The sequence below is a fragment of the Bombina bombina genome, chromosome 1, assembly GCF_027579735.1.
Source record: "Bombina bombina isolate aBomBom1 chromosome 1, aBomBom1.pri, whole genome shotgun sequence".
NCBI lineage: Eukaryota > Metazoa > Chordata > Amphibia > Anura > Bombinatoridae > Bombina > Bombina bombina.
Window position 1 is genome coordinate 400183905 of NC_069499.1, and position 26515 is coordinate 400210419.

General features: G+C 42.4%; 1 protein-coding gene across 1 annotated transcript in view; it reads right to left on the reverse strand.

Annotated features, from left to right (window-relative positions):
• The window catches only part of PRPF40A (pre-mRNA processing factor 40 homolog A), a 143218-nt gene that overhangs the window by 18603 nt on the left and 98100 nt on the right, over positions 1–26515 (reverse strand). The window contains exons 23-25 of the mRNA XM_053698306.1: positions 5088–5174; positions 4893–4992; positions 4544–4605 (exon numbers count right to left, since the gene is read on the reverse strand). Coding sequence (XP_053554281.1) covers positions 4544–4605; positions 4893–4992; positions 5088–5174 — 249 coding nt within the window. The remainder of the gene's footprint in view (positions 1–4543; positions 4606–4892; positions 4993–5087; positions 5175–26515) is intronic.

Here is a 26515-nt window from a genome sequence, read left to right on the forward strand (position 1 = left end):
TCCCAAAAACAGCCTCCGAAGAAGCAAAAGTGTCAAATTTGTAAAATTTTGAAAAGGTGTGAAGCGAAGACCAAGTCGCAGCCTTGCAAATCTGTTCAACAGAGGCCTCATTTTTAAAGGCCCAGGTGGAAGCCACAGCTCTAGTAGAATGAGCTGTAATCCTTTCAGGGGGCTGCTGTCCAGCTAAGCGTATTATGCTCCGAAGCCAAAAGAAGAGAGAGGTTGCCGAAGCTTTTTGACCTCTCCTCTGTCCAGATTAAACGACAAACAGGGCAGATGTTTGATGAAAATCTTTAGTAGCCTGTAAGTAAAACTTCAAGGCACGGACTACGTCCAGATTATGCAAAAGACGTTCCTTCTTTGAAGAAGGATTAGGACACAATGATGGAACAACAATCTCTTGATTGATATTCCTGTTAGAAACCACCTTAGGTAAAAACCCAGGTTTGGTACGCAGAACTACCTTGTCTGAATGAAAAATCAGATAAGGAGAATCACAATGTAAGGCAGATAACTCAGAGACTCTTCGAGCCGAGGAAATAGCCATCAAAAACAGAACTTTCCAAGATAAAAGTTTAATATCAATGGAATGAAGGGGTTCAAATGGAACTCCCTGAAGAACTTTAAGAACCAAGTTTAAGCTCCACGGGGGAGCAACAGTTTTAAACACATGCTTAATCCTAACCAAAGCCTGACAAAATGCCTGGACGTCTGGAACTTCTGCCAGATGCTTGTGCAAAAGAATAGACAGAGCAGAGATCTGTCCTTTTAAAGAACTAGCTGATAAGCCTTTGTCCAAACCCTCTTGGAGAAAGGACAATATCCTAGGAATCCTAACCTTACTCCATGAGTAACTCTTTGATTCACACCAATAAAAATATTTACGCCATATCTTATGGTAGATTTTCCTGGTGACAGGCTTCCGAGCCTGTATTAAGGTATCAATGACTGACTCGGAGAAGCCACGCCTTGGTAGAATCAAGCGTTCAATCTCCATGCAGTCAGTCTCAGAGAAATTAGATTTGGATGATTGAAAGGACCTTGTATTAGAAGGTCCTGCCTCAGAGGCAGAGTCCATGGTGGAAGAGATGACATGTCCACTAGGTCTGCATACCAGGTCCTGTGTGGCCACGCAGGCGCTATCAGAATTACCGATGCTCTCTCCTGTTTGATTTTGGCAATCAGTCGAGGGAGCAGAGGAAACGGTGGAAACACATAGGCCAGGTTGAAGAACCAAGGAGCTGCTAGAGCATCTATCAGCGCTGCTCCCGGGTCCCTGGACCTGGATCTGTAACAAGGAAGCTTGGCGTTCTGGCGAGACGCCATGAGATCCAGTTCTGGTTTGCCCCAACGATGGACCAGTTGAGCAAACACCTCGGATGGAGTTCCCACTCCCCCGGATGAAAAGTCTGACGACTTAGAAAATCCGCCTCCCAGTTCTCTACGCCTGGGATGTGGATCGCTGACAGGTGGCAAGAGTGAGACTCTACCCAGCGAATTATCTTTGAGACTTCTAACATCGCTAGGGAACTCCTGGTTCCCCCTTGATGGTTGATGTAAGCCACAGTCGTGATGTTGTCCGACTGAAATCTGATGAACCTCAGTGTTGCTAGCTGAGGCCAAGCTAGAAGAGCCTTGAATATTGCTCTTAACTCCAGAATATTTATTGGGAGGAGTTTCTCCTCCTGAGTCCACGATCCCTGAGCCTTCAGGGAGTTCCAGACTGCGCCCCAACCTAGAAGGCTGGCATCTGTTGTTACAATCGTCCAATCTGGCCTGCGAAAGGTGATACCCTTGGACAGATGGACCAGAGAAAGCCACCAGAGAAGAGAATCTCTGGTCTCTTGATCCAGATTTAGTAGAGGGGACAAATCTGAGTAATCCCCATTCCACTGACTTAGCATGCATAATTGCAGCGGTCTGAGATGCAGGCGCGCAAATGGCACTATGTCCATTGCCGCTACCATTAAGCCGATTACTTCCATGCACTGAGCCACTGACGGGCGTGGAATGGAATGAAGGACACGGCAAGCATTTAGAAGTTTTGATAACCTGGACTCCGTCAGGTAAATTTTCATCTCTACAGAATCTATAAGAGTCCCTAGAAAGGGAACTCTTGTAAGTGGTAATAGAGAACTCTTTTCCACGTTTACCTTCCACCCATGCGACCTCAGAAATGCCAGAACTATCTCTGTATGAGACTTGGCAATTTGAAAGCTTGACGCCTGTATCAGGATGTTGTCTAGATACGGAGCCACCGATATGCCTCGCGGTCTTAGAACCGCCAGAAGTGAGCCCAGAACCTTTGTAAAAATTCTCGGGGTAGTGGCCAACCCGAAGGGAAGAGCAACAAATTGGTAATGCCTGTCTAGAAAGGCAAACCTTAGGAACCGATGATGATCTTTGTGAATCGGTATGTGAAGGTAGGCATCCTTTAAAGTAGAAACTGCTCCCTCCACCTTAGGGACCGTCTGCCATAAGTCCTGTGTAGTGGCGTCTATTGGAAACATTTTTCTAAATATAGGAGGTGGGGAAAAGGGCACACCGGGTCTATCCCACTCCTTGCTAATAATTTCTGTAAGCCTTTTAGGTATAGGAAAAACGTCAGTACACACCGGCACCACATAGTATCTATCCAGCCTACACAATTTCTCTGGAATTGCAACTGTGTTACAGTCATTCAGAGCAGCTAATACCTCCCCAAGCAATACATGGAGGTTCTCAAGCTTAAATTTAAAATTAGAAATCTCTGAATCAGGTTTCCCCGAGTCAGAGATGTCACCCACAGACTGAAGCTCTCCGTCCTTATGTTCTGCATACTGTGACGCAGTATCAGACATGACTCTAACAGCATTTGCGCGCTCTGTATCTCTCCTAACCCCAGAGCTATTGCGCTTGCCTCTTAATTCAGGCAATCTAGATAATACCTCTGACAGGGTATTATTCATGATTGCAGCCATGTCCTGCAAGGTAATCGCTATGGGCGTCCCTGATGTAATTGGCGCCATATTAGTGTGCGTCCCCTGAGCGGGAGGCAAAGGGTCTGACACGTGGGGAGAGTTAGTCGGCATAACTTCCCCCTCGACAGAACCCTCTCGTGATAATTCTTTTATAGATAAAGACTGATCTTTACTGTTTAAGGTGAAATCAATACATTTAGTACACATTCTCCTATGGGGCTCCACCATGGCTTTCAAACATAATGAACAAGTAGGTTCCTCTGTGTCAGACATGTTTAAACAGACTAGCAATGAGACTAGCAAGCTTTGAAAACACTTTAAAACAAATTTACAAGCAATATAAAAAAACGTTACTGCGCCTTTAAGAAACACAAATTTTCCCAAATTTTGAAATAACAGTGAAAAAATGCAGTTACACTAACCAAATTTTTACAGTGTATGTAATAAGTTAGCAGAGCATTGCACCCACTTGCAAATGGATGATTAACCCCTTAATACCAAAAACGGAATAACAAATGACAAAAACGTTTTTTAAACAGTCACAACAACTGCCACAGCTCTACTGTGGCTTTTTACCTCCCTCAATACGACTTTTGAAGCCTTTTGAGCCCTTCAGAGAAGTCCTGGATCATGCAGGAAGGAGCTGGATGTCTGTGTCTGTAATTTTTGCTGTGCAAAAAAACGCTAAAATAGGCTCCTCCCACTCATATTACAACAGTGGGAAGCCTCAGGAAACTGTTTCTAGGCAAAATTCAAGCCAGCCATGTGGAAAAAACTAGGCCCCAATAAGTTTTATCACCAAACATATGTAAAAAACGATTAAACATGCCAGCAAACGTTTTAAAATACACTTTTATAAGAGTATGTATCTCTATTAATAAGCCTGATACCAGTCGCTATCACTGCATTTAAGGCTTTACTTACATTACTTCTGTATCAGCAGCATTTTCTAGCAAATTCCATCCCTAGAAAAAAATATTTTAACTGCACATACCTTATTACAGGAAAACCTGCACGCTATTCCCCCTCTGAAGTTACCTCACTCCTCAGAATATGTGAGAACAACAAAGGATCTTAGTTACTTCTGCTATAGATCATAGAAAACGCAGGCAGATTCTTCTTCTAAATACTGCCTGAGATAAACAGTACACTCCGGTACCATTTAAAAATAACAAACTTTTGATTGAAGAAATAAACTAAGTATAAAACACCACAGTCCTCTTACGACCTCCATCTTAGTTGAGAGTTGCAAGAGAATGACTGGGTATGGCAGTGAGGGGAGGAGCTATATAGCAGCTCTGCTGTGGGTGATCCTCTTGCAACTTCCTGTTGGGAAGGAGAATATCCCACAAGTAATGGATGATCCGTGGACTGGATACACTTAACAAGAGAAAATAATTGCAGTAAAGAGAGTGCACTTTGCCCACCGTACTATGTTCATAGATAAATAAAAAAAAACAACTAAGGCTCTATTTCTGTTTAAACTGAGTGATAGCAAAAATGCTAATAGTTTGCTGGTATTTTGAGCAAGAAATTCCAGGTAGTGAAGGGTTTAAAGCCACAAATGTAAACAAATTACTCACAGACTTGTGTCTCTTCTTTTTGCTTTTCTTCTTGTGCTTTTTTGACTTTTTATAGCTTTTTTCTGCACAGCAAAGACACAAAAAAGCAATTAAATGTGGTAAAATTAAGGCAGTAAATAATTTCAACTGACAGTGCTTGTATCCCAATACACATTGTACTTGCAAAGAAATGTCACAATATTTTAAAAAGGGGGATATAATCAATTATGCAAAAACCTCCCACATGTACAGAGGAAATATCATATATACTAAATTGTTCTGACAAAATCCAAGGGCACAGTAAGTAAATTCAAAATGAAAAATACATGTATGTCTCAACATCCCTGTTAGAGAGAAACTTCTACGTTACCAGATTCTCCATTTGAGGAATGTTCAGATCCTGACCGAGAATCTGATCTTTGCCTTTTTTTCTTTGTGTGGCTTTCGTCATCATCCTCAGATTCAGAGCCCTAGAAAGTCAGAATATAAAAACAAAAGTCATTGTTAAAGAATGATTAATAAAGAGAGGATTTCAAAAAAGTACGATGATACTATGCATACATACCGAACGTGATCGCGACTTCTTCCTATGATGCTTTTTAGCTTTCTTTGCATGTTTTTTATTTCTTGAATGATTATGCTGACACTCATGCTGTAAAAAAATAAAAATGTATGTGAAAAAACAACTCCATAAACAAAACCAAGTGTTTCATTTGAAGTATTAATACAGCATACATAATTTGAAGCAGATCAACACCAAATTGTATTTGTCACAGTGCTCTCCAGAAAGTAATTGGTTAACCTTAGTAGCTGTTATTTGCACGAATGCTAGCTGTATTCTTAACCAGGTGCTTTAGAAAACATTTTCTTCATTATCTGCCTCTAAAGGAGTATTATGAAAACCCTTTTCCAACCAATCTTACATGCACATAAAACTTAAAAAGAAATTCCTCATACTTTTCCAATATATATTCATGATTTATTGTGCCTCCTTCCCTGTAATTTGAAAGGACACTAAACATTTATTGCACCTGTGCAAAAATTGCACTTATCCAGTGCTTAAAAATGCCAAAAAGCTAAATTATGTAACCTGCCAATGAAATAGCTTGTTTAGGTTATTTGCAAACTTTTTAAAAACATAGGTCACAGATTTTGCTTTGTGGTCTATGAAGTATGGGAAAAAGCACAATTCTGACACAAATATAATTACCCAGGATGGGCGTAGGAAACACATACCCTTATGAATGAGTTCCTCTGACAGCCACCAAGAGAGACTCTCTCATCTGTGGATCTAGAGATATTATCTGAGAAAGGTCTGCATGATCTCCATTCCATTCCATTGCCTGAGCATACATAACTGTAGAGGTCTCAGATGAAAGCAAGCAAATGGAATAGCATCCGAAGCTGCAACCATAAGACCTACCACCTCCATGCATTGAGCCACCAAAGGCCAGGGAATGGATTGAAGCAGACGACAAGCAGCCTGAAGCTTCTCCCTGTGTTTATCTATGAGATAAATATGCATGCTGATGGAATCTATGATGATCCCTAGGAAGTTCAAGCTCGTGCTGGAAACGAGATATCTTCTCCAGATTTAATTTCCAGTCATGCATCTGAAGATACCAAAGCAGCTTCTCTGTGTGAGATCTTGCTAAATGTAAAGATGGCACCTGGACCAAGATGTCGTACAGAGTATGGCGCTACCACAATGCCCTGTAGTCGAACTACAGCAAGTAGAGCCCCCAACACCTTTGTAAAAATTCTGGGGGCCGTAGCTTGGCAAAATGGTAGAGCCTGTAAGAAGGCAAACCAAAGATGTTGGTAGTGATCTTGGTGGTTTGGAATGTGAAAGTATGCACTCTTCAGATCTATGGTAGCCAGAAAACATAATTTATGCTTACCTGATAAATTTATTTCTCTTGTAGTGTGTTCAGTCCACGGGTCATCCATTACTTATGGGATATATTCTCTTTCCCAACAGGAAGTTGCAAGAGGATCACCCAAGCAGAGCTGCTATATAGCTCCTCCCCTCACATGTCATATCCAGTCATTCGACCGAAACAAGACGAGAAAGGAGAAACTATAGGGTGCAGTGGTGACTGGAGTTATAATTTAAAATTTAGAACCTGCCTCAAAAAGAAAGGGCGGGCCGTGGACTGAACACACTACAAGAGAAATAAATTTATCAGGTAAGCATAAATTATGTTTTCTCTTGTTAAGTGTGTTCAGTCCACTGGTCATCCATTACTTATGGGATACCAATACCAAAGCTAAAGTACACGGATGATGGGAGGGACAAGGCAGGAACATTAAACAGAAGGAACCACTGCCTGTAGAACATTTCTCCCAAAAACAGCCTCAGAAGAAGCAAAAGTGTCAAATTTGTAAAATTTGGAAAAAGTATGAAGTGAAGACCAAGTTGCAGCCTTGCAAATCTGTTCAACAGAGGCCTCATTCTTAAAGGCCCAGGTGGAAGCCACAGCTCTAGTGGAATGAGCTGTAATTCTTTCAGGAGGCTGCTGTCCAGCAGTCTCATAGGCTAAGCGTATTATGCTACGAAGCAAAAAAGAGAGAGAGGTAGCCGAAGCCTTTTGACCTCTCCTCTGTCCAGAGTAAACGACAAACAGAGAAGAAGTTTGTCGAAAATCTTTAGTTGCCTGTAAGTAGAACTTCAGGGCACGGACCACGTCTAGATTATGCAAAAGACGTTCCTTCTTTGAAGAAGGATTAGGACATAACGATGGAACAACAATCTCTTGATTGATATTCCTGTTAGAAACAACTTTAGGTAAAAACCCAGGTTTAGTACGCAGGACTACCTTGTCTGAATGAAAGATCAGATAAGGAGAATCACAATTTAAGGCAGATAACTCAGAGACTCTTCGAGCCGAGGAAATAGCCATCAAAAACAGAACTTTCCAAGATAAAAGCTTAATATCAATGGAATGAAGGGGTTCAAAAACGGAACACCCTGAAGAACTTTAAGAACCAAGTTTAAGCTCCACGGAGGAGCAACAGTTTTAAACACAGGCTTAATCCTAGCCAAAGCCTGACAAAAAGCCTGGACGTCTGGATTCTCTGCCAGACGCTTGTGTAAAAGAATAGACAGAGCAGAAATCTGTCCCTTTAGCGAACTAGCGGATAAGCCCTTTTCTAAACCCTCTTGTAGAAAAGACAATATCCTAGGAATCCTAACCTTACTCCATGAGTAACTCGGATTCACACCAATATAAATATTTACGCCATATCTTGTGGTAAATTTTTCTGGTAACAGGTTTCCGAGCCTGTATTAATGTATCAATAACCGAATCCGAAAACCCACGCTTTGATAGAATCAAGCATTCAATTTCCAAGCAGTCAGCCTCAGAGAAATTAGGTTTGGATGGTTGAAAGGACCCTGGATTAGAAGGTCCTGCCTCAGGGGTAGAGACCATGGTGGACAGGACGACATGTCCACTAGGTCTGCATACCAGGTCCTGCGTGGCCACGCAGGCGCTATCAGAATCACCGATGCTCTCTCCTGTTTGATCCTGGCAATCAGTCGAGGTAGCAACGGAAAAGGTGGAAACACATAAGCTATGTTGAAAACCCAAGGGGCTGCTAGTGCATCTACCAGCACAGCACCCGGGTCCCTGGACCTGGATCCGTAACGAGGAAGCTTGGCGTTCTGGCGAGATGCCATGAGATCCAGATCCGGTTTGCCCCAACGACGAATCAGTTGAGCAAATACCTCCGGGTGAAGTTCCCACTCCCCCGGATGAAAGGTCTGTCGACTTAGAAAATCCGCCTCCCAGTTCTCCACGCCTGGGATGTAGATCGCTGACAGGTGGCAAGAGTGAGACTCTGCCCAGCGAATTATCTTCGAGACTTCCAACATCGCTAGGGAACTCCTGGTTCCCCCTTGATGATTGATGTAAGCCACAGTCGTGATGTTGTCTGACTGAAATCTAATGAACCTCAGTGTTGCTAACTGAGGCCAAGCTAGAAGAGCATTGAATATTGCTCTTAATTCTAGAATGTTTATCGGGAGGAGTCTCTCCTCCTGAGTCCACGATCCCTGAGCCTTCAGGGAGTTCCAGACTGCTCCCCAGCCTAGTAGGCTGGCATCTGTTGTTACAATTGTCCAATCTGGTCTGCGAAAAGTCATTCCTTTGGACAGATGAACCCGTGACAACCACCAGAGAAGAGAATCTCTGGTCTCCTGGTCCAGATTTAGCAAAGGGGACAGATCTGAGTAATCCCCGTTCCATTGACTTAGCATGCAAATGGCACTATGTCCATTGCCGCGACCATTAAGCCGATTACTTCCATGCACTGAGCCACTGATGGGCTTGGAATGGAGTGAAGGACACGGCAAGCATTGAGAATCTTTGATAACCTGGACTCAGTCAGGTAAATCTTCATCTCTACAGAATCTATAAGAGTCCCTAGAAAAGGGACCCTTGTGAGTGGTAACAGAGAACTCTTTTCCACGTTCACTTTCCACCCATGCGACCTCAGAAATGCTAGAACTATCTCTGTATGAGACTTTGCATTTTGAAAACTTGACGCTTGTATCAGAATGTCGTCTAGGTACGGAGCCACCGCTATGCCTCGTGGTCTTAGTACCGCCAGAAGTGAGCCCAGAACCTTTGTAAAAATTCTCGGGGCCGTAGCTAACCCGAAGGGAAGAGCTACAAACTGGTAATGCCTGTCTAGAAATGCAAACCTTAGGTACCGATAATGATCTTTGTGAATCGGTATGTGAAGGTAGGCATCCTTTAAGTCCACTGTGGTCATATATTGACCCTCTTGGATCATGGGTAGGATGGTCCGAATGGTTTCCATCTTGAACGACGGAACCCTTAGGAATTTGTTTAAGATCTTTAAGTCTAAGATTGGTCTGAAAGTTCCCTCTTTCTTGGGAACCACAAACAGATTTGAATAAAACCCTTGCCCCTGTTCCGTTCGCGGAACTGGGTGGATCACTCCCATCACTAAGAGGTCTTGTACACATTGTAGAAATGCCTCTTTCTTTACTAGGTTTGTTGATAACCTTGACAGATGAAACCTCCCTTGTGGAGGATAAGTTTTGAAATCCAGAAGGTATCTCTGAGATATAATCTCCAACGTCCAGGGATCCTGTACATCTCTTGCCCAAGCCTGGGCGAAGAGAGAAAGTCTGCCCCCCACTAGATCCGTCTCCGGAAAGGGGGCCCTGTCTTCATGGTGTCTTAGGGGCTGAAGTAGGCTTTCTGGCCTGCTTGCCCTTGTTCCATGACTGGTTGCCTTTCCAACCCTGTCTGTAACGAGCAGTAGTTCCTTCCTGTTTTGGAGCGGAGGAAGTTGATGCTGCTCCTGCCTTGAAATTACGAAAGGCACGAAAATTAGACTGTTTGGCCTTTGATTTGGCCCTGTCCTGAGGAAGGGTGTGGCCCTTACCTCCAGTAATGTCAGCAATAATTTCCTTCAAGCCGGGCCCGAATAAGGTCTGCCCTTTGAAAGGAATGTTTAGTAGTTTAGACTTAGAAGTTACATCTGCTGACCAGGATTTAAGCCATAGCGCTCTGCGCGCCTGTATGGCGAATCCGGAATTCTAAGCCGTAAGTTTGGTTAAATGCACTACGGCATCCGAAACAAACGCATTAGCCAGCTTAAGGGTTCTAATCTTGCTCAAAGATTCATCCAATGGTGTTGTGCGAATCGCCTCTTCCAGAGACTCAAACCAGAATGCCGCTGCAGCAGTGACAGGCCCAATGCATGCAAGAGGCTGTAATATAAAACCTTGTTGAACAAACATTTTCTTAAGGTAACCCTCTAATTTTTTATCCATTGGATCTGAGAAAGCACAGCTATCCTCCACCGGGATAGTGGTACGCTTGGCTAAAGTAGAAACTGCTCCCTCCACCTTAGGGACCGTCTGCCATAAGTCTCGTGTGGTGGAGTCTATAGGGAACATTTTTCTAAATATCGGAGGAGGGGAAAAAGGCACACCGGGTCTATCCCACTCCTTGCTAATAATCTCTGTAAGCCTCTTTGGTATAGGAAAAACGTCAGTACACACCGGTACCGCATAGTATTTATCCAGCCTACATAATTTCTCTGGGATTGCCACCGTGTCACAATCATTCAGAGCCGCTAACACCTCCCCTAGCAACACGCGGAGGTTCTCAAGCTTAAATTTAAAATTTGAAATTTCTGAATCCGGTCTCCCCGAATCAGAACCGTCACCCACAGAATGAAGCTCTCCGTCCTCATGTTCTGCAAATTGTGACGCAGTATCAGACATGGCTCTCGTGTCATCGGCGCGCTCTGTCCTTAACCCAGAGCTGTCGCGCTTGCCTCTTAACTCGGGCATATTGTATAATACTTCTTTCATAACATTCGCCATATCATGTAAAGTGATTTGTAAGGGCCTTGATGTACTTGGCGCCTCAATCTTACGCACCTCCCGAGCGGGAGACGAAGGTACTGACACGTGAGGAGAGTTAGACGGCATAACTTCCCCCTCGTTGTCTGGTGATAATTTCTTTATCGGTACAGATTGACTTTTATTCAAAGTAATATCAATACAATTGGTACACATATTTCTATTGGGCTCCACATCGGCTTTTAAACATAATGAACAAGCAGATTCCTCTGTATCAGACATGTTTAAACAGACTAGCAATGAAGCTAGCAAGCTTGGAAATTACTTGAATAAGTTTACAAGCAATATAAAAAACGCTGCAGCGCTTTTTTTTTTTTTTTTTAAAAACACAATTGAATAACAAAGAACTAGTTCAGTTATAGTCAACAATTCTTTAAATGTATTAATTAGCAGAGGATTGCACCCATTAGCAAAAGGATGATTAGCCCCTCAGTACCCAAAACGGATATCAAATTAAGATTTAACGCTTTTATCACAGTCAAACACACTGTCACAGGTCTGCTGTGACTGATTACCTCCCTCAAAAACGAATTTTGAAGATCCCTGAGTTCTCTGGAGACGTCCTGGATCAAAGAGGAAGAAGCAGGAAGACTGTGCTAGAATTTTAACTGCGCAACAAGGCGCTAAAAAAAGGTCCCTCCCACTCCTATTACAACAGTGGGAGACCTGATATAACGGTTTCTATGCAGAAATATACGTTAGCCGTGTGGAAAAAAATCATGCCCAAAAAGATTTATCACCAAAGTACCTCACAAAACGATTAACATGCCAGTAAACGTTTTAAAAAACAACATTTCAGATGCTGTGTAAAGTTATTACTAAGCCTGCTACCAGTCGCTTCTACTGCAGTTAAGGCTCACACATTATATGAGTATTAACAGTATTTTTTCAGTCAATTTCTAGTCCCTAGAAAATAACTTTACTGTGCATACATTTATCAGCCTGATACCAGTCACTACTACTGCATTTAAGGCTGTACTTACATCATACGGGTAACAGCAGTGTTTTCTTAGTCAATTCCATTCCCAGAAAATATTGTACTGCACATACCTCATTTGCGGGAGACCCCGCATGCTATTCCCATTTTCTGAAGTTACCCCACTCCTCAGAATGTCGAGAACAGCCAGTGGATCTTAGTTACGCCTGCTAAGATCATAGAAAACGCAGGCAGTTTCTTCTTCCAAATACTGCCTGAGATAGAAAAACAGCACACTCCGGTGCCATTTAATATAACAAACTTTTGATTGAAGAATAATTAAGTAAAAACTCCAGCTCCTCTCGCGACCTCCTTCTTTGTTGAGGGTTGCAAGAGAATGACTGGATATGAAATGTGAGGGGAGGAGCTATATAGCAGCTCTGCTTGGGTGATCCTCTTGCAACTTCCTGTTGGGAAGGAGAATATATCCCATAAGTAATGGATGACCCGTGGACTGAACACACTTAACAAGAGAAATTGACACTATTGAATGAGAGGTAGAATCCAGGCCTGGGTCAAATAGGGATTTACCCTTAAGGGCCAACGATAGAAGTCTAGACTTGGAAACCATGTCCAGAGAGCTCTCCTCACCAATACAGCAAAGCTAGAATTCTTGGCATTATTCCGGACAATTCGAATAATGTCATCACATATGAAGGATTTGGCTGTCTTTAGGGCTTGACTGGGGATGGTGAGGGAAAAGAAGTGGGTTGTAATTCTTAGATTCAGGGGCTAAATCACCTTGTATAATACTTGTAGTCCCTGAATTCCAGAACATTATGCAATAATATACATGAAAATGTACAAAAATGTATGCAAAGAGATTTGCAACACGAAAGGAAAGACTGCAGGTTACTGGATTATATAATAATTCGGCCCACTAAAGATTAAGGTCAGACAGGTAAAGATAGATAAATATGTGGATTATGTCACACAAACATACTCATTTATACTAGATAACTTTATTAGAGAAAAATATTTGAAAGTCCGACTGGACTCATACTCATGCACACACACACATACAATTAAAACTAGCTGAAACTCAGGAAATAATAGTTTGTTTATCAAATAGCACTCAAAAAATCAATAATTAATTACTGTCAAGGGATCTTGACTGTTATAGTATTTTTAATAATTAATCCCTGGCAGTGTGCAATTGACTATAGACAGCAAGAGAAAATGTCTGCTAAATTAGTTAGTCCTCCATAGGAGCAAACCTGCACAAAGAGGAATAAACAAAATACTGTATGATTTAAAGTGCTGGGTATTAGAGCATTAGTTAGCTGTCCCTGCACAAACTTAAATATATTAATATTTTATTCACAAAATAGGTGAAGGTTGCGCTATAATTGTTATTCCCAGTATTGCTACTGGTAATTGTTAGGTTTTAAGTATATAGGTCCCACCAATATTAGGTATCAATCTTGAATTCAAAAAGTGTAGTAAATGCCTTTACTTTAAATAACCAGCGTTGCAATTGCTGTGTGTTACCTGCTACTCGGGATGAATATGTTAAATTGAATAGCTTAAATGGATACTATTTGCTACAAGCTGACATATTTTCATTTCTACCGAGTCTATCAGAGTCCCTAGGAAGGAAACTCTTGTAACAGGGAAGAGAGAACTCTTTTTTATGTTCACCTTCCACCCGTGAGATGTCAGAAAAGCCAACACGATGTCTGTGTGAGACTTGGCTAGCTGGAAAGTCGACGCCTGAATTAAGATGTCGTCTAGATAAGGCGCCACTGGTCATAGAACCGCCAGAAGGGACCCTAGCACTTTTGTGAAAATTCTGGGAGCCGTGGCCAACCCGAAGAGAAGGGCCACAAACTGGTAATGCCTGTTTAGAAAGGTGAATCTGAGGAATTGATGATGATCTCTGTGAATAGGGATGTGTAGATACGCATCCTTTAAGTCCACGGTAGTCACATATTGACCCTCCTGGATTAGAGGTAGAATTGTCCGAATAGTCTCCATCTTGAATGATGGAACTTTGAGGAACTTGTTTAGAATTTTGAGATCCAAAACTGATCTGAAAGTTCCCTCTTTCTTGGGAACCACAAACAGGTTTGAATAAAACCCTAGCCCCTGTTCCTCCTTTGGGACTGGGCGAATCACCCCCATGGTATGTAGGTCTTCTACACAGCGTAAGAACGCCTCTCTCTTTGTCTGGTTTACAGACAATCGAGAAATGTGAAATCTCCCCCTTGGAAGGGAGCCCTTGAATTCCAGAAGGTATCCCTGGGACACAATTTCTAAAGCCCAGGGATCCTGAACATCTCTCGCCCAAGCCTGAGCGAAGAGAGTCTGCCCCCTACTAGATCCGGTCCCGGATCGGGGGCTACCCCTTCATGCTGTCTTAGAAGCAGCTGCAGGCTTCTTGGCCTGTTTACCCTTGTTCCAAGCCTGGTTAGGTCTCCAGACTGACTTGGATTGGGCAAAATTCCCCTCTTGCTTTGTAGCAGAGGAAGCTGAAGCGGGACCACTCAAAGTTCCGAAAGGAACGAAAATTATTTTGTTTGGCCCTCATCTTATTTGATCTATCCTGAGGGAGGGCATGACCTTTCCCTCCAGTGATGTCTGAAATAATCTCCTTCAGTTCAGGCCCGAATAGGGTCTTACCTTTGAAAGGAAAGTTTAGATTTAGATGACACATCAGCAGACCAAGACTTAAGCCATAACGCCCTGCGTGCTAAAATGGCAAAACCTGAATTCTTTGCCGCTAATTTAGCCAGTTGAAAAGCGGCATCTGTAATAAAAGAATTAGCCAACTAAAATGCCTTAATTCTGTCCATAATTTCCTCTAATGGAGTATCCATTTGAAGAGCATCTTCTAGAGCCTCAAACCAGAAAGCAGCTGCAGTCGTACAGAAACAATGCACGCAATAGGTTGGAGAGAAAAACCTTGATGAACAAAAATTTTCTTCAGGAGACCCTCTAATTTTTTTTCCATAGGATCTTTGAAAGCACAACTGTCCTCGATAGGTATAGTTGTACGCTTAGACAGAGTAGAAATAGCTCCCTCCACCTTAGGAACTGTCTGCCATGAGTCCCTTATGGTATAAGATATGGGAAACATTTTATTAAAAACAGGAGGGGGAGTGAACGGAATACCTGGTCTATCCCACTCCTTAGCAATAATATTCACAATCCTCTTAGGGACTGGAAAAACATCAGTGTAAACAGGAACCTCTAAGTATCTATCCATTTTACACAATTTCTCTGGGACCACTATAGGGTCACAATCATCTAGAGTTGCTAATACCTCCCTAAGTAATAAGCGAAGGTGTTCAAGCTTAAATTTTAAGGCCGTCATATCAGAATCTGTCTGAGGAAGCGTCTTTCCTGAATCAGAAATTTCTCCCTCAGATAACAAATCCCTCGCCCCTTCAGAGCATTGTGAGGGCATATCGGATACGGCTACTAAAGCGTGAGACGGCTCAGCATTTTTCCTTAACCCAGAGCTGTCCCGCTTTCCTTGTAAACTAGGCAGTTTGGATAAAACCTCAGTGAGGGTTGTATTCATAACTGTGGCCATGTCTTGTAAAGTAAATGAATGTGACGCACTAGAGGTACTTGGCGTCACTTGTGCGGGCGTTACTGGTTGTGACACTTGGGGAGAGCTAGATGGCGAACCCTCATTTACTTCTGACTGAGAATCATCTATTGCTCTATTTTTAAGTGCTAATATATGTTCTTTATAGTTTATAGACAGATCAGTACAATTGGGACACATTCTAAGAGGGGGTTCCACAATGGCTTCCAAACATATTGAACAAGGATTTTCCTTGGTGTCAGACATGTTAAACAGGCTAGTAATGTAACAATCAATCTTGGAAAACACTGTAATGAAAGTAAAAAACACTTAGAAATAAAACGGTACTGTGCCTTTAAGAGAAAAAAAGCTGCACAAGTTCTGCAAAACAGTGTAAAAAAGCAGTAAACTTAACGAAATTTTTACAGTAGTATCTTACAGCCTTAGTAACTTTGCACAGCTATGCAAATAAACAATTTACCCCTTAATGGCAAAACAGGATTAAAAAAATGTCAAAACCGGTAAAAAAGACTTTCAGCACCTTGCCACAGCTCTGCTGTGGCGCCTACCTGCCCTTCAGAACGATTTGTGGGGAAAAAAAACCTCCTTTACAGCCCTCAAACACAGCAGGAACCTCTAGAGAAGCAGTTGGATGACTAAGGAAAAGAAACTCTGCAACTGAGGCGTGAAAAACAGAATTTATGTTTACCTGATAAATTACTTTCTCCAACGGTGTGTCCGGTCCACGGCGTCATCCTTACTTGTGGGATATTCTCCTCCCCAACAGGAAATGGCAAAGAGCCCAGCAAAGCTGGTCACATGATCCCTCCTAGGCTCCGCCTACCCCAGTCATTCGACCGACGTTAAGGAGGAATATTTGCATAGGAGAAACCATATGTTACCGTGGTGACTGTAGTTAAAGAAAATAAATTATCAGACCTGATTAAAAAAAAAACCAGGGCGGGCCGTGGACCGGACACACCGTTGGAGAAAGTAATTTATCAGGTAAACATAAATTCTGTTTTCTCCAACATAGGTGTGTCCGGTCCACGGCGTCATCCTTACTTGTGGGAACCAATACCAAAGCTTTAGGACACGGATGAAGGGAGGGAGCAAATCAGGTCACCTAAATGGAAGGCACCACGGCTTGCAAAACCTTTCTCCCAAAAATAGCCTCAGAAGAAGCAAAAGTATCAAATTTGTAAAATTTAGAAAAAGTGTGCAGTGAAGACCAAGTCGCTGCCTTACATATCTGATCAACAGAAGCCTCGTTCTTGAAGGCCCATGTGGAAGCCACAGCCCTAGTGGAGTGAGCTGTGATTCTTTCAGGAGGCTGCCGTCCGGCAGTCTCATAAGCCAATCGGATAATGCTTTTAATCCAGAAGGAGAGAGAGGTAGAAGTTGCTTTTTGACCTCTCCGTTTACCAGAATAAACAACAAACAAAGACAAAGTTTGTCTGAAATCCTTAGTAGCTGCTAAGTAAAATTTGAGAGCACGAACTACATCCAAGTTGTGCAACAAACGTTCCTTCTTTGAAACTGGATTAGGACACAAAGAAGGCACAACTATCTCCTGGTTAATGTTTTTGTTAGAAACAACTTTTGGAAGAAAACCAGGTTTAGTACGCAAAACCACCTTATCTGCATGGAACACCAGATAAGGAGAAGAACACTGCAGAGCAGATAATTCTGAAACTCTTCTAGCAGAAGAAATTGCAACCAAAAACAAAACTTTCCAAGATAATAACTTAATATCAACGGAATGTAAGGGTTCAAACGGAACCCCCTGAAGAACTGAAAGAACTAGGTTGAGACTCCAAGGAGGAGTCAAAATTTTGTAAACAGGCTTGATTCTAACCAGAGCCTGAACAAAGGCTAGAACATCTGGCACAGCTGCCAGCTTTTTGTGAAGTAACACAGACAAGGCAGAAATCTGTCCCATCAAGGAACTTGCAGATAATCCTTTTTCCAATCCTTCTCGAAGGAAGGATAGACTCTTAGGAATCTTAACCTTGTCCCAAGGGAATCCTGCAGATTCACACCAACAGATATACCAAATTATGTGGTAATTTTTCTGGTTACAGGCTTTCAGGCCTGAACAAGAGTATTAATAACAGAATCTGAGAACCCTCGCTTTGATAAGATCAAGCGTTCAATCTCCAAGCAGTCAGCTGGAGTGGGTCGAACGGACCTAGAACAAGAAGGTCTCGTCTCAAAGGTAGCTTCCATGGTGGAGCCGATGACATATTCACCAGATCTGCATACCAAGTCCTGCGTGGCCACGCAGGAGCTATCAAAATCACCGACGCCCTCTCCTGATTGATCCTGGCTACCAGCCTGGGGATGAGAGGAAACGGCGGGAACACATAAGCTAGTTTGAAGGTCCAAGGTGCTACTAGTGCATCCACTAGAGCCGCCTTGGGATCCCTGGATCTGTACCCGTAGTAAGGAACTCTGAAGTTCTGACGAGAGGCCATCAGATCCATGTCTGGAATGCCCCACGGTTGAGTGACTTGGGCAAAGATTTCCGGATGGAGTTCCCACTCCCCCGGATGCAATGTCTGACGACTCAGAAAATCCGCTTCCCAATTTTCCACTCCTGGGATGTGGATAGCAGACAGGTGGCAGGAGTGAGACTCCGCCCATAGAATGATTTTGGTCACTTCTTCCATCGCTAGGGAACTCCTTGTTCCCCCCTGATGGTTGATGTATGAACTTGGCCCTCGCTAGCTGAAGCCAAGCTTTGAGAGCATTGAATATCGCTCTCAGTTCCAGAATATTTATCGGTAGAAGAGATTCTACCCGAGACCAAAGACCCTGAGCTTTCAGGGATCCCCAGACCGCGCCCCAGCCCATCAGACTGGCGTCGGTCGTGACAATGACCCACTCTGGTCTGCGGAAGGTCATCCCTTGTGACAGGTTGTCCAGGGACAGCCACCAACGGAATGAGTCTCTGGTCCTCTGATTTACTTGTATCTTCGGAGACAAGTCTGATTAGTCCCCATTCCACTGACTGAGCATGAACAGTTGTAATGGTCTTAGATAAATGCGCACAAAAGGAACTATGTCCATTGCCGCTACCATCAAACCTATCACTTCCATGCACTGCGCTATGGAAGGAAGAGGAACGGAATGAAGTATCCGACAAGAGTCTAGAAGTTTTGTTTTTCTGGCTTCTGTCAGAAAAATCCTCATTTCTAAGGAGTCTATTATAGTTCCCAAGAAGGGAACCCTCGTTGACGGAGATAGAGAACTCTTTTCCACGTTCACTTTCCATCCGTGAGATCTGAGAAAGGCCAGGACAATGTCCGTGTGAGCCTTTACTTGAGGAAGGGACGACGCTCGAATCAGAATGTCGTCCAAGTAAGGTACTACAGCAATGCCCCTTGGTCTTAGCACCGCCAGAAGGGACCCTAGTACCTATGAGAAAATCCTAGGAGCAGTGGCTAATCCGAAAGAAAACGCCACGAACTGGAAATGCTTGTCCAGGAATGCAAACCTTAGGAACCGATGATGTTCCTTGTGGATAGGAATATGTAGATACGCATCCTTGAAATCCACCTTGGTCATGAATTGACCTTCCTGGATGGAAGGAAGAAGTGTTCGAATGGTTTCCATCTTGAACGATGGAACCTTGAGAAACTTGTTCAAGATCTTGAGATCTAAGATTGGTCTGAACGTTCCCTCTTTTTTTGGGAACTATGAACAGATTGGAGTAGAACCCCATCCCTTGTTCTCCTAATGGAACAGGATGAATCACTCCCATTTTTAGCAGGTCTTCTACCCAATGTAAGAATGCCTGTCTTCTTATGTGGTCTGAAGACAACTGAGACCTGTGGAACCTCCCCCTTGGAGGAAGCCCCTTGAACTCCAGAGAATAACCTTGGGAGACTATTTCTAGCGCCCAAGGATCCAGAACATCTCTTGCCCCAGCCTGAGCGAAGAGAGAGAGTCTGCCCCCCACCAGATCCGGTCCCGGATCGGGGGCCCGCATTTCATGCTGTCTTGGTAGCAGTGGCAGGTTTCCTGGCCTGCTTTCCTTTGTTCCAGCCTTGCATAGGTCTCCAGGCTGGATTGGCTTGAGAAGTATTACCTTCCTGCTTAGAGGACGTAGCCCTTGGGGCTGATCCGTTTCTGCGAAAGGGACGAAACTTAGGTTTATTTTTGGTCTTGAAAAGACCTATCCTGAGGAAGGGCGTGGCCCTTGCCCCCAGTGATATCAGAGATAATCTCTTTCAAGTCAGGGCCAAAGAGTGTTTTCCCCTTGAAAGGAATGTCAAGCAATTTGTTCTTGGAAGACGCATCCGCTGCCCAAGATTTTAACCAAAGCGCTCTGCGCCACAATAGCAAACCCAGAATTTTTTCGCCGCTAACCTAGCCAATTGCAAGGTGGCGTCTAGGGTGAAAGAATTAGCCAATTTAAGAGCACGAATTCTGTCCATAATCTCCTCATAAGAAGAAGAATTACTAATAATCGCCTTTCCTAGCTCATCAAACTAGAAACACGCGGCTGCAGTGACAGGGACAATGCATGCAATTGGTTGTAGAAGGGAACCTTGCTGAACAAACATCTTTAGCAGACCTTCTAATTTTTTATCCATAGGATCTTGGAAAGCACAACTATCTTCTATGGGTATAGTGGCGCGCTTGTGTAGAGTAGAAACCGCCCCCTCGACCTTGGGGACTGTCTGCCATCAGTCCTTTCTGGGGTCGACTATAGGAAAACAATTTTATAAATATGGGGGGGAGGTACTAAAGGTATACCGGGCCTGTCCCATTCTTTACTAACAATGTACGCCACCCGCTTGGATATAGGAAAAGCTTCGGGGGGCCCCGGGGCCTCTAAGAACTTTTCCATTTTACATAGTGGTTCTGGAATGACCAGATAATCACAATCATCCAAATTGGATAACACCTCCTTAAGCAGAGCGCGGAGATGTTCCAACTTAAATTTAAAAGTAATCACATCAGGTTCAGCTTGTTGAGAAATGTTTCCTGAATCTGAAATTTCTCCCTCAGACAAAACCTCCCTGGCCCCCTCAGACTGGTGTAGGGGCCCTTCAGAAACCATATCATCAGCGTTCTCATGCTCTACAGAATTTTCTAAAACAGAGCAGTCGCGCTTTCGCTGATAAGTGGGCATATTGGCTAAAATGTTTTTGATAGAATTATCCATTACAGCCGTTAAATGTTGCATAGTAAGGAGTATTGGCGCACTAGATGTACTAGGGGCCTCCTGTATGGGCAAGACTGGTGTAGACGAAGGAGGGGATGATGCAGTACCATGCTTACTCCCCTCACTTGAGGAATCATCTTGGGCATCATTTTTACTAAAATTTTTTATGACATAAAATACATATAGTTAAATGAGAAGGAACCTTGGTTTCCCCACAGTCAGAACACAATCTATCTGGTAGTTCAGACATGTTAAACAGGCATAAACTTGATAACAAAGCACAAAAAACGTTTTAAAATAAAACCGTTACTGTCACTTTAAATTTTAAACTAAACACACTTTATTACTGCAATTGCGAAAAAGTATGAAGGAATTGTTCAAAATTCACCAAAATTTCACCACAGTGTCTTAAAGCCTTAAAAGTATTGCACACCAAATTTGGAAGCTTTAACCCTTAAAATAACGGAACCGGAGCCGTTTTTATATTTAACCCCTTTACAGTCCCTGGAATCTGCTTTGCTGAGACCCAACCAAGCCCAAAGGGGAATACGATACCAAATGATGCCTTCAGAAAGACTTTTCTATGTATCAGAGCTCCACACACATGCAGCTGCATGCCATTGTTCTCAAAAACAAGTGCGCCATACCGGCGCGAAAATGAGGCTCTGACAATGATTAGGGAAAGTCCCTAAAGAATAAGGTGTCTAAAACAGTGCCTGCCGATATAATCTTATCAAAATACCCAGATTAAATGATTCCTCAAGGCTAAATATGTGTTAATAATGAATCGATTTAGCCCAGAAAAAGTCTACAGTCTTAATAAGCCCTTGTGAAGCCCTTATTTACTATCTTAATAAACATGGCTTACCGGATCCCATAGGGAAAATGACAGCTTCCAGCATTACATCGTCTTGTTAGAATGTGTCATACCTCAAGCAGTAAGAGACTGCACACTGTTCCCCCAACTGAAGTTAATTGCTCTCAACAGTCCTGTGTGGAACAGCCATGGATTTTAGTTACGGTGCTAAAATCATTTTCCTCATACAAACAGAAATCTTCATCTCTTTTCTGTTTCTGAGTAAATAGTACATACCAGCACTATTTTAAAATAACAAACTCTTGATTGAATAATAAAAACTACAGTTAAACACTAAAAAACTCTAAGCCATCTCCGTGGAGATGTTGCCTGTACAACGGCAAAGAGAATGACTGGGGTAGGCGGAGCCTAGGAGGGATCATGTGACCAGCTTTGCTGGGCTCTTTGCCATTTCCTGTTGGGGAGGAGAATATCCCACAAGTAAGGATGACGCCGTGGACCGGACACACCTATGTTGGAGAAATAGGCCCCTCCCACCTCTCTCGATGTTTTGAGGCCTATTAGAAAAACACCTGAGTGTCTCTTAATTAACCATGTGGGTTAAAAAACCCTAACACAAGCCACAATGACCCCTTTAGTCCCTTCAAAAAACGTTATAATTGCATCATTTACTGAACAAACAAAAACGTTTTTTCCTAACAGTGTCACCAGTAACTAATGAGCCCTTTATGCAAGCTGGGATTCCTATTAAATGTCTGAATACAGCTTACCCTTTCCCCATGGGGATATTGCCAGCCTTTTCTAGAACAAACACAGTCTGTCTAGAAAAAACATAATTTATGTAAGAACTTACCTGATAAATTCATTTCTTTCATATTAGCAAGAGTCCATGAGCTAGTGACGTATGGGATATACATTCCTACCAGGAGGGGCAAAGTTTCCCAAACCTCAAAATGCCTATAAATACACCCCTCACCACACCCACAAATCAGTTTAACGCATAGCCAAGAAGTGGGGTGATAAGACAAAAGTGTGAAAGCATAAAAAATAAGGAATTGGAATAATTGTGCTTTATACAAAAAAATCATAACCACCACAAAAAGGGTGGGCCTCATGGACTCTTGCTAATATGAAAGAAATGAATTTATCAGGTAAGTTCTTACATAAATTATGTTTTCTTTCATGTAATTAGCAAGAGTCCATGAGCTAGTGACGTATGGGATAATGACTACCCAAGATGTGGATCTTCCACGCAAGAGTCACTAGAGAGGGAGGGATAAAATAAAGACAGCCAATTTCGCTGAAAATAATCCACACCCAAAATAAAGTTTAAATCTTATAATGAAAAAAACTGAAATTATAAGCAGAAGAATCAAACTGAAACAGCTGCCTGAAGTACTTTTCTACCAAAAACTGCTTCAGAAGAAGAAAACACATCAAAATGGTAGAATTTAGTAAAAGTATGCAAAGAAGACCAAGTTGCTGCTTTGCAAATCTGATCAACCGAAGCTTCATTCCTAAACGCCCAGGAAGTAGAAACTGACCTAGTAGAATGAGCTGTAATCCTTTGAGGCGGAGTTTTACCCGACTCGACATAAGCATGATGAAATAAAGATTTCAACCAAGATGCCAAAGAAATGGCAGAGGCCTTCTGACCTTTCCTAGAACCGGAAAAGATAACAAATAGACTAGAAGTCTTTCGGAAATTCTTAGTAGCTTCAACATAATATTTCAAAGCTCTAACTACATCCAAAGAATGCAATGATCTCTCCTTAGAATTCTTAGGATTAGGACATAATGAAGGAACCACAATTTCTCTACTAATGTTGTTAGAATTCACAACCTTAGGTAAAAATTTAAAAGAAGTTTGCAACACCGCCTTATCCTGATGAAAAATCAGAAAAGGAGACTCACAAGAAAGAGCAGATAATTCAGAAACTCTTCTAGCAGAAGAGATGGCCAAAAGAAACAAAACTTTCCAAGAAAGTAATTTAATGTCCAATGAATGCATAGGTTCAAACGGAGGAGCTTGAAGAGCCCCCAGAACCAAATTCAAACTCCAAGGAGGAGAAATTGACTTAATGACAGGTTTTATACGAACCAAAGCTTGTACAAAACGATGAATATCAGGAAGATTAGCAATCTTTCTGTGAAAAAGAACAAAAAGAGTAGAGATTTGTCCTTTCAAGGAACTTGCAGACAAACCTTTATCCAAACCATCCTGAAGAAACTGTAAAATTCTCGGAATTCTAAAAGAATGCCAGGAAAAATGATGAGAAAGACAACAAGAAATGTAAGTCTTCCAGACTCTATAATATATCTCTCTAGATACAGATTTACGAGCCTGTAACATAGTATTAATCACAGAGTCAGAGAAACCTCTTTGACTAAGAATCAAGCGTTCAATCTCCATACCTTTAAATTTAAGGATTTGAGATCCTGATGGAAAAAAGGACCTTGCGACAGAAGGTCTGGTCTTAACGGAAGAGTCCACGGTTGGCAAGAGGCCATCCGGACAAGATCCGAATACCAAAACCTGTGAGGCCATGCTGCAGCCACCAGCAGAACAAACGAGCATTCCTTCAGAATCTTGGAGATTACTCTTGGAAGAAGAACTAGAGGCGGAAAGATATAGGCAGGATGATACTTCCAAGGAAGTGACAATGCATCCACTGCTTCCGCTTGAGGATCCCTGGATCTGGACAGATACCTGGGAAGTTTCTTGTTTAGATGAGAAGCCATCAGATCTATTTCTGGAAGTCCCCACATTTGAACAATCTGAAGAAATACCTCTGGGTGAAGAGACCATTCGCCCGGATGTAATGTTTGACGACTGAGATAATCCGCTTCCCAATTGTCTATACCTGGAATATGAACCGCAGAAACTAGACAGGAGCTGGATTCCGCCCATACCAGTATTCGAGATACTTCTTTCATAGCCAGAGGACTGTGAGTCCCTCCTTGATGATTGATGTATGCCACAGTTGTGACATTGTCTGTCTGAAAACAAATGAACGATTCTCTCTTCAGAAGAGGCCAAAACTGAAGAGCTCTGAAAATTGCACGGAGTTCCAAAATATTGATTGGTAATCTCACCTCCTGAGATTCCCAAACCCCTTGTGCTGTCAGGGACCCCCAAACAGCTCCCCAACCTGTCAGACTTGCATCTGTTGAAATTACAGTCCAGGTCGGAAGAACAAAAGAAGCCCCCTGAACTAAACGATGGTGATCTGTCCACCACGTCAGAGTGTGTCGTACAATCGGTTTTAAAGATATTAATTGAGATATCTTTGTGTAATCCCTGCACCACTGGTTCAGCATACAGAGCTGTAGAGGTCGCATGTGAAAACGAGCAAAGGGGATCGCGTCCGATGCAGCAGTCATAAGACCTAGAATTTCCATGCATAAGGCTACCGAAGGGAATGATTGTGATTGAAGGTTTCGACAAGCTGAGATCAATTTTAGACGTCTCTTGTCTGTCAGAGACAGAGTCATGGACACTGAATCTATCTGGAAACCTAAAAAGGTTACCCTTGTTTGAGGAATCAATGAACTTTTCGGTAAATTGATCCTCCAACCATGATCTTGAAGAAACAACACAAGTCGATTCGTATGAGATTCTGCTAAAATGTGAAGACTGAGCAAGTACCAAGATATCGTCCAAATAAGGAAATACCACAATACCCTGTTCTCTGATTACAGACAGAAGGGCACCGAGAACCTTTGTAAAAATTCTTGGAGCTGTTGCTAGGCCAAACGGCAGAGCCACAAACTGGTAATGCTCGTCTAGAAAAGAGAATCTCAGAAACTGATAGTGATCTGGATGAATCGGAATATGCAGATATGCATCCTGTAAATCTATTGTGGACATATAATGCCCTTGCTGAACAAAAGGCAGGATAGTCCTTATAGTTACCATTTTGAATGTTGGTATCCTTACATAACGATTCAATATTTTTAGATCCAGAACTGGTCTGAAGGAATTCTCCTTCTTTGGTACAATGAAGAGATTTTAATAAAACCCCATCCCCTGTTCCAGAACTGGAACTGGCATAATTACTCCAGCCAACTCTAGATCTGAAACACATTTCAGAAATGCTTGAGCCTTCGCTGGATTTACTGGGACACGGGAAAGAAAAAATCTCTTTGCAGGAGGCCTTATCTTGAAGCCAATTCTGTACCCTTCTGAAACAATGTTTTGAATCCAAAGATTGTGAATTGAATTGATCCAAAATTTTTTGAAAAATCGTAGTCTGCCCCCTACCAGCTGGGCTGGAATGAGGGCCGCACCTTCATGTGGACTTGGGAGCTGGCTTTGGTTTTCTAAAAGGCTTGGATTTATTCCAGACTGGAGATGGTTTCCAAACTGATACCGCTCCTGTGGGTGAAGGATCAGGCTTTTGTTCCTTATTGTGACGAAAGGAACGAAAACGATTATTAGACCTAAATTTACCTTTAGATTTTTTATCCTGTGGTAAAAAAGTTCCTTTCCCTCCAGTAACAGTTGAGATAATAGAATCCAACTGAGAACCAAATAATTTATTACCCTGGAAAGAAAGGGAAAGCAAAGTTGACTTAGAAGACATATCAGCATTCCAAGTTTTAAGCCATAAAGCTCTTCTAGCTAAAATAGCTAGAGACATATACCTAACATCAACTCTAATGATATCAAAGATGGCATCACAAATAAAGTTATTAGCATGTTGAAGAAGATTAACAATGCTATGAGAATTATGATCTGTTGTTACTTGTTGCGCTAAAGCTTCTAACCAAAAAGTTGAAGCTGCAGCAACATCCGCTAAAGATATAGCAGGTCTAAGAAGATTACCTGAACATAAGTAAGCTTTTCTTAGAAAGGATTCAATCTTCCTATCTAAAGGATCCTTAAAGGAAGTACTATCTGCCGTAGGAATAGTAGTACGTTTAGCAAGAGTAGAGACAGCCCCATCAACCTTAGGGATTTTGTCCCAAAATTCTAATCTGTCAGATGGCACAGGATATAATTGCTTAAAACGTTTAGAAGGAGTAAATGAATTACCCAAATTATTCCATTCCCTGGAGATTACTTCAGAAATAGCAT